Below are 9,401 nucleotides of genomic sequence, written 5' to 3' on the forward strand. Positions count from 1 at the left end.
CTGATTAAAAGTGTAATTTGAAGATCTGTTTGTTAAAAAAACTTAGTGCATTCAAACTTGCTACAACTTTTAATAAAAAGTCCATTTGAAAGTTGGAAGCTCAGAAGTTGAAATGCTTTTGTAATTACAAAGAAACAAAGATAACTTTACAATATAATCTCAACTGATCTGTTTCTTAGAAGTTTGAAGAGAACTAAGTAATGAATCAAATTTTCAAGTTATGCAGGGTTTAAAGGTACACATTACTTCCAAGCTACGTGTCCGGTCGGAACCAGGGATCTTAGTCACGGACTTGTTGAGGAGACACTACACACGTAGGATTATATAGGAAAGAAAAAATGCTTTGTTTTCAGATGTGAAATAATAATTAAACATTTATGCTTCCCTGAACCAATGTAGATACGATGTTTAACTGTATTTGATATGTTGTGTTTTACTAAAATACCCACACAGCAAGAGGCACACTTCAGTTCATAATTTTAGTCAAGATAACAGCTAATACTGGATACTTCACACCACCATGTTGGGTCACCTTTTCCGTCTTCACTCTCCTCTACAAGTTATAAGACGTCCAATGATATTCAATTATTTTAACCCTATCGACATGGGTCAAAGGCCATTTTATGAATGTATGTCAATAAGTTTGGTATCAAGTTGTTGATTACAATTTTAGTATTATACAGTAGTTAATTTCTTGATTTAAAAGTAAATATTAACAGTGATAGTGAATCAACTTTGACCTCTGGGTTGAGCTTGTTTAGTAGTATACATCTTCAGACTTTGGAAACAAACTTAAAGATAAAGATTAACCCTATTTACTCAAACTGCTTATACGAACAATCTTCATATTTCAAACTTTTAATTATGATATAACACTATTTCTAAGAATTCAGCTAGCGTGAGATAGATTTGACTTCTAATTATTTATTAAATTTAAACAAGTTAGTCATATCTTAATTAACAATTATTTTTTCCTTATGTTCTTTGACAACATTTTCCAGTGTTGATCATGTACAATGAGCTTCTACGAGCTTTTCTTGTGTTGAGATGTACGTTACTACCCCGTCGGCAGTTACAACACCCATACCGTGTCTTCACTGTTGAAAAAAGTAAACCTCTCACATCATCAACCAGTATTCTTTTCCCCCATTTAGAAAATTCAACCAAAACCTCTTCCACTGTTCTTCATGGAATGTTTGCTTTCCGTAAAGTGAGGTAACCATTTACAAGATCTGGAGATAACATCCGTATTCTGGTAAATTCTTCTGCATTAAAATATCTTAGCTTCGTCTGAGGATCGGTGTAAATTCCCTAAAAAAAATGATGTATTATTTTTGTTACATCTTTCATAAATGAAAAAAAAGAAATTAGAGACTGATGTGTTAGTGTAGAATACAGCTTTATTATTAGTACACATACAAAGTAATTCATCAAAATCTGGCTGGTTTAGTATAGAATTAGCTGTATTTGCAATATTTTTTATGTATAAATGGTGTATAGTAAAACTAATCACATGTGTGTAATCTCTCTTATGGATAGTTTTGTTCAGTTATAATTTAATATCTGTTTGTTTTCCTCACCCAGCAGAAGAGGCTTTCACTTTTCTTCTTGACTATAACACTTGCAGAAATATCTACATTTGACTAAAAGTAAACTTTATACGACACAGAGCGCTCTGTTTCCTAAACTACATCTAAATACTGGACACGGTCCAGAAATATAAAACGTTTTACTGGTAATTTTCTAGATTCTTTTATTAACCCTTTCGAGACGGGTCATGGGTGAAAGGTCATGTCATCTCGTTTGTTGACTCGCATCCAAAATTTTATTGAACTACCATTTTATGAATTTGGTATCAAACTGTAGATTATAATTCAAATTTTACTACTATACATTACTCAATTTCATAATTTAAAAGTAAATATTAAAAATCACAGATAAACATCAATTTTTGTGGTATGTTGAATGCAGCACTGGTTCAAATTAGATGTTTGTGAAGTCAAAATACTAAGTCAATAATTTCATACTAATTAGAAACTCAAATTACTGATATTGACAAGCTAGAATATAAAATAAGAACATCTTATCTTTTCTATTTATTAAGATGTTGCTCATGTAATAAATAAGACACAGTGGCACCCCGCCCACCTCTTTCCATTTTTGGAAATGCTACTTATATACACTTACTTCTATATATGACATGAATAACCAATTGAAAGCTCAGAATATCCTCCTAGTGGCTTTCTTGGCCATTTTAAATTCTTAGGATGCTATTTCTTTCTTTTGAACCAAGATTTCAAGGAGGTAGGTTATTTCTTTAGTCAATGAAGAAGTGTAAAAGTCTGGCTAAAGAATGAAACTAACCAAGACTAAAATTTCAAGCCTGAGTTGTCTGTTTTAAATCAACTGGACAAAGTTGATTGGCCAGATCATGATAAGTCTGAAATAACTGATGGTTTGTTTCCATAGAAGTCAACTACATATCTAATCTGATGTCTTTTTCTGTGTGTTACATTAACTTCCAATCACAGCTACCTAAGTACTTCGAAAATAATTAAAAATTAACCTGATAGTCAGTATATCTTACAGCACAACTGTTTCTCTCCATGTTTAACACTTCAACTGTAAACAACTTAACCTATTAACGACACGTTTGGACTAGGTTTATTTGTCAGCTTCTGCTACAATCAGTAAAGTAAACAAACCAATTAAGTAAGTGATAAGCAATTTACTGATATATAAAACAAAAATCTAACTTATAAATACTATTGACATAAAAGTTCTATAAGTATCGTAGCAAACTGGTTGACAGACGGTTAAATAATGATTGAATAAATAAAAGTTAAATAATACATGCAGCTGTAAGACATGGATATAAAAGTATCAAATACTCACTGGTAGGCCACTAATATCAGAGTATTTCTTTAAAGGCTTCCTTGAAGGTGCAGCGTCTAAGCTTGAATCTGAGTAACAGAGAAAATTCATCCGTATCATTAGAAAGCACAATATTATCTTATATGTTGACATGAAATATATTCAAAGATTAACAAAAATATTTGATATCTTCATGTGAATACATATTGCACCCGGTCATCTGATAGTCACAAGAATAACATAAGAGGCACATGTTTCTTTACCCGTAACCTTACGACTGTTAAAATAGCCATAACACACTCACATCTGTCTGGGAGACTATGAGGAAGTTCCTCAGGATGTAACAAGAAGCAAGCAGTTCAAATAAAGGGATAAAAATACAAATAACTAATGAACTCAATCGTATGACTGACAATGGGCAAAAAGGTTTCTAGTTATTTGATAAAAACATAAATCATACCTCCTAGAAAACAGCTATTCATATTTCGATACTTCTTAGCATCTAACAGAGATAAATCAAACAGCTGTCATAGTTTCTACAAGATTTTAAAGTAAAACATATTCTAATACAGCACAATAAAAGCCAAGTATTACAATATCATGCTGAATTTTTTTACTCATCTGGTCAGGTGTTTTCCTTATTTTTTTACAATCTGTCCAAACAGAAACAATAGTTGTTCTGGTTGTTTGGTCATCCACCATTAAAACACACAATATCGTAGCTCAAACAAACTGTTATATATGTTGATCTTATTCACATCTATACTTGTTCTGGTTGTTTGGCCATCAACCATTAAAACACACAATATCATAGTTCAAACAAGCTGGTATATATGTTGATCTTATTCACATGTATACTTGTTCTGGTTGTTTGGCCATCAACCATTAAAACACACATTATCATAGTTCAAACAAACTGGTATGTATGTTGATCTTATTCACATCTATACTTGTTCTGGTTGTTTGGCCATCAACCATTAAAACACACAATATCATAGTTGAAACAAAACTGGTATATATGTTGATCTTATTCACATCTATACTTGTTCTGGTTGTTTGGTCATCCACCATTAAAACACACAATATCATAGTTCAAACAAACTGGTATATATGTTGATCTTATTCACATCTATACTTGTTCTGGTTGTTTGGCCATCAACCATTAAAACACACAATATCATAGTTCAAAGAAACTGGCATGTATGTTGATTTTATTTGCATGATTTTAATATCAGAACACATCTGCCTAAAGATATGTCATCAACTTCCTACATAACGTTTAATATGGTCCATAATGATGTTTCAACACAACTAACGACATCAGTCAGAGATGACACCTTTTACAAGTTTTAAAAACAGACTGTAGTATTTATTTTCTAATGTTTTATCATATAAAATATAATATAATATTACTACAAATATCTTAAGATTTACAACTCACCAGACAGGACCTAATAAGATGAAACATTTTAGGTTTGAGATCGATTTTTCTGTTGACGTTTTACACAACTAAGAGCATGGTTCTTCAAGGCATGAATATTTCAATGATGAAATGATCCATTTGTATACTTACATGTGACTACATTTTGCAGGTAGGTAGCTCTTTCTATTGCTATAATCTGCTTAAGGCTTTTCCATACTCTGGGCTTTTTACCATTAGATTTTCCAGCCTACATGAAAAGATAAAATCCAAAAATTACAAAATTAAATATTTCAAACACTCAATTTTCCTTTGTGATACTGATTTTAACTTTCTTGATTACAATTAATGTTTTGTTTATTATACAAATAAAGGTTCAGCACAACAAAACACTGGTCAAATTTAACTTTTATGTTTAAAATATAATGTTTCTTCTGTACAATACAATGAAATTAGGTGCTAGGGGTGAAAAAATCTTCTATGTGGATTTTCTTTTTAATTATTCAGTAAACAGTAATATTTTGTGACCACAGCTGTAACCATAAATCTCTCATTTCAGCAACAGACCTAAGATAAATGAAAAAAAATCCAAAATCATAGAAACTGACCAGATAATTTGGGTCCTTAAAGACAGGAGTTTTTTCTCCGCTTGCACTGTCTTGTTCACAGTCCTGTCCACCAGGTTCAGAAGAAACTATCTGTTTATCAACCCCTAGTCCTTGCTAAAGGGCAGAGAAATTCTTATCAAAATATACAGACACAAAAGATAAACATCTAATCTAATATTAGAATCATAAGTCCATAAAAAATAAATTAATACAATAAATAACTTAATCTTGCTGTACTTAAATCACCATCACACAGTCCAATTTCTCATATACAAATATGTTTATGTCACTCGTTTAAAATTCACTGTAATTACGCAACAAATACTGTACTTATTAAAGTTGTTAAATATAAACAGAAGATCACAATTATGATAAACAAAGTCATGAAAACAGTAATATGTTTCATTGAAAAATATGCAAAATTGAAATGATTTTAAACAAATATTAAAATCCCATCATAAAACTTATGAATAGTTTAACCCCATAAAAATCATGAACTACTTACTTTATCTACTGAAGAAATATTTGACCTTTTCTTCTTACCCATTATGCAAGTTGATCAGTGTTAAACCTTGATAAAATATAACAAAGAAATATGTATTTTGATATAAAAGTAAGAATAAAATAAAATTCTCACAACTGAATGTGTAAAAACAAGAAAATACTGTATGTGCCTTATGAAACAAATCTTTCTGCTACAACTTTACCACTTTTATAAAAAAATTCTTAATTACTGTACTGTTATTAATTTTATACATTATACGATTAAACAAATATTTAAATATAGAGTTATATGTACATATGAAGAATGATGGCTTAAATGTTGTTTTTTTTATTATATGTGATGATCAACCTTCACTAGCATGCTACCAAAATCAATCAATGTTAATAGCTGGGGTACCTAATATAACTGGTGAATCAATACAATGTATTCATTACAGGTTTTTAAAACTGTTTGTTTGCTGAATTTCATACAAAGGTACTTGAGGGCCATCTGTGCTAGCCATCCCTAATTTAGAAGTGATAGACTAGAGAGAAGGCAGCTAGTCAAATCCATTCACCACCAGCTCTTGAGCTACTCCTTTACTTTTGAAAAATGGGATTAACCATTACACTATAATGCCCCCACAGATGAAGAGGTAAATATGTTTGGTAACAAGGTTCAACTCTGCAACCCACAGATTGTGAATGAAGCTCCCTAATCACCAGACCTTCCCAGGCCCTTTTTAGAACTGTGAGTGGTTCACAACATAAATGTTAATATGCTCCTAATTCATCTTCATTTGAACTAATGATATGCCTCTCACACAATGTTGTTGTACCTACTTTACTTGTTGGCTTAGGTTTACAGATAGTACAAAATTATATATTTTACTTTTTGTTCAAATTCAGGCTTGTTCAGCTTCAGAAGTTGATTATGAATATGTACTTGTCTATAAAACGGCAACCATTATACCAAGTAACATCATAAAATTAGACTACAAGATTTTACCTCTAACACGTGTCTCAATTGGTGGTTCCGAACCTTTTTATGGCCATACCCACAGTCATGCCTTTGAGCCACTAGTGTACCCCTGACACAATTTATTAAAAAACTTAAAAGAGTGGTTTATATTAATAAAAAGGTAAATAAACAGAAATAATTGAAGAGTGAGTCAACAATACACAAACACTAAGTGCTGGTTATGTTGGTAACTCACCAGGGTTGCCCTCCAACTCTAAGGAGTGGAGTTTTTTTGTTTTTTTAAAGCTCTTTAAAGATCCCCATATTCCTGCAGGGGTGCACATACCACATATTTGGAACTGCTCATCAAACAAATCAAGTTGAAATCTGTTGTTGGACAACACTCTATGCAAGAGTGTATGTCTTCTCATGGCATCAGCAAAGTATATGTATAATGACAATATAAAGTTTAATCAATATTTCTATGGCAATCATTATTTGCACATTTTTGAAGTTGAAAAATTATTTTTTGAGGAAAAGTTATTTTGGCAAAACGTTTTGGCACAATTTCACAAAAACAAATCAACTGGACATTTACCACTCGGTGATTCGATAATGTTGAGCTAACCATGTGAGCATCATTTTGTTTCTAAAATATTCAGTAACTCCTACTGACCTTGTGAAAACCATAAAATATTCAGTGACTCCTACTGACCTTGTGAAAACCATAAAATATTCAGTAACTCCTACTGACCTTGTGAAAACCATAAAATATTCAGTAACTCCTACTGACCTTGTGAAAACCATAAAATATTCAGTAACTCCTACTGACCTTGTGAAAACCATAAAATATTCAGTAACTCCTACTGACCTTGTGAAAACCAAATAAGTTGATTAAATAACAAAAACATGTTTTACTATGACCGATAATGATAGTACTGTTTTTATTCAAAACATATCACAACTTCAATTAGAAATGATTGTTGTCTGAATATAATAAAAACAAAAACAGTATTCAGCTGATAAGGATTTGAGTCATCCAAATACTTTAATGTTGTTTACTGTACTCATTAACTTAACTAAACTTGTCTGGTGTCTTCTCATCAAAGAAAATTTCAAGATATAATATAACATGCAAATACTTTCACAAATGAAAAGTGTCTAACTAAACTATAAAACAATTCAGAGCCCTGTCAATTTTTTTTTAGAAATATTCTGTCCACATCAAAAAATAACTTTAAATTTACTAAGAAACTATCACCCATTGAGAACATATCATTCATTACTTGGTTTCCAAACATTTTAATTGTCCATTTGTGGTTAGTTTTTATATACACCTTGGTTGCCATCCTTTTAGGATACTATATCAAGTCACTTGATCATTCACAAATGAAACACAACTTTGGAAGCAGTTATAAAGAAAGTTTAAATATGATTGAATAGAATAAGTAAGATTTCACTACATAGCAGGGTAAATAAAGAGGTTTGAGTAGTAATTTAGGGTTTTGTGGGAAAGTTGCTAATCAGAGCTTCAACAGCATTGACCAGAGGCATTCAGTGAGAAGTTTTGAAGACTTGGGAGTAAGTCAAAAAGTATATTTTTTTTTTGTATAGACAAAAATCTTTGAACTGTGCAAAAATTACACAATTTGTCTTTATGAATTACACTGAATTAAAATTTATTTCAGTTTTATTTAATTACAGCAACATGTACATACTAACCACCATAACAAATCAAGCATAACAATTCATCATACGAAACAGACTTTAGAATCTGTGGCTGAAATAAATTGAAAGTGGTGAAAACAATCCATTTGGCAGAAGTGATGGTAAAAAATACACAACCAGATAAAACCATTTTATTACAAGTGAAATATCTGAATAGGACATAGTCTGATACTTCCAATCATTGTGCAATAGGAAATTATTTGTAACTGATATATCTTAGTATAAGAAATAATTAAATGTATTGATTATCCTATACCTAACTGGTCAACCCTATGTGATGACACGCCATATATTCTTACTCAGATGTAGCAAAATTAGTGAACAATATATGTCATGCATATCATTATCATTATACTATGAGATACACATATGCCCAAAATATTAAACTTAAAGTCTAAGTTTATTGTTATAAATCCAACTCAACAAGCTACCACTACCAGGTCTTTCTACCGTCACTGGCCCCTCCGTAATGCCTTCAAATCAATTCGTATCAATAGCTTTTTTAGAACTAAAGACATTTTACCTTCAGTCTTATGTTAAAAGGTCGGATATAGATATGCATGTGGTGGCTTTAATTTTAAAGCCATCTACATAGGCAAGACTTCTCGCCATTTAGTATAAATAGTTAAAATACGTGCCTTGCGAGTTTGTAACACTAACAGAACTGGACTTAAACTTCAAACTCGACCTTTTCGCTTAGTTTTACAGTCACATATGCATGTGAAAATACACTATTTTATCAATCAGAAATATTTCACAAATTAATTCACAAGTCAAATTCACAGTCGGCTGCTTATTCACAACTAGTACTACTACTATTAATTGTTTATGAAAACAAGATGTTGTGCATATCGTAGGCCTAACTATAAATTAGATATTACCTTATTAGTTATTAGGTTATATGTTCCTAAGCTATTATGAAGCATACCGGGATTAAATTAACCCTTAATTGAAATAAAAATATTCTAATTCAGTTAACAAACTTAGAAAAGCTAAAACTTACTAATTAAAAGTGATAATTCCTCTAGTCCAATTTGAAATGTACCATGAATAAAATCAGCATCGCCCTCTTCATAAAATAAAAACTGTCGAAATCTTTGTACTCTAATATAAAACAAGATAAATACAAAATTGGGAATTTAAAAACCTTCAAATAGGGATTGTAAAAAAAAGTAAGGAAATAAGGTTGAAGATACTGTGGACATTATATTTTGAGTGCGTTAGTTTACTGATACGCTGTAACTTAAACTTACGGATTAAAGTCAAAATTATTCCTAATTCATCTATTTTGTAATTAATAACAGAAGTGAAGCTAGACAACAAAACA

The 9,401-nt window shown here is 31.0% G+C and overlaps 1 protein-coding gene across 1 annotated transcript; it reads right to left on the reverse strand.

The window, feature by feature from the left end:
- Positions 1 to 792: 792 nt before the first annotated feature.
- Positions 793 to 9,160, reverse strand: LOC106473834 (INO80 complex subunit C-like). The gene is made up of 6 exons (XM_013934510.2): positions 9,078 to 9,160; positions 5,408 to 5,473; positions 4,903 to 5,016; positions 4,448 to 4,544; positions 2,896 to 2,963; positions 793 to 1,311 (listed from the first exon to the last, which is right to left on the reverse strand). The coding sequence occupies exons 2-6, from the start codon at positions 5,447 to 5,449 to the stop codon at positions 1,186 to 1,188; spliced, it is 447 nt and encodes a 148-aa protein (XP_013789964.1). The 5' UTR covers positions 5,450 to 5,473; positions 9,078 to 9,160; the 3' UTR covers positions 793 to 1,185.
- Between the last annotated feature and the right edge of the window lie 241 nt (positions 9,161 to 9,401).

The sequence above is a fragment of the Limulus polyphemus genome, unplaced genomic scaffold (genome assembly GCF_000517525.1).
Source record: "Limulus polyphemus unplaced genomic scaffold, Limulus_polyphemus-2.1.2 Scaffold6541, whole genome shotgun sequence".
NCBI classification, from domain to species: domain Eukaryota; kingdom Metazoa; phylum Arthropoda; class Merostomata; order Xiphosura; family Limulidae; genus Limulus; species Limulus polyphemus.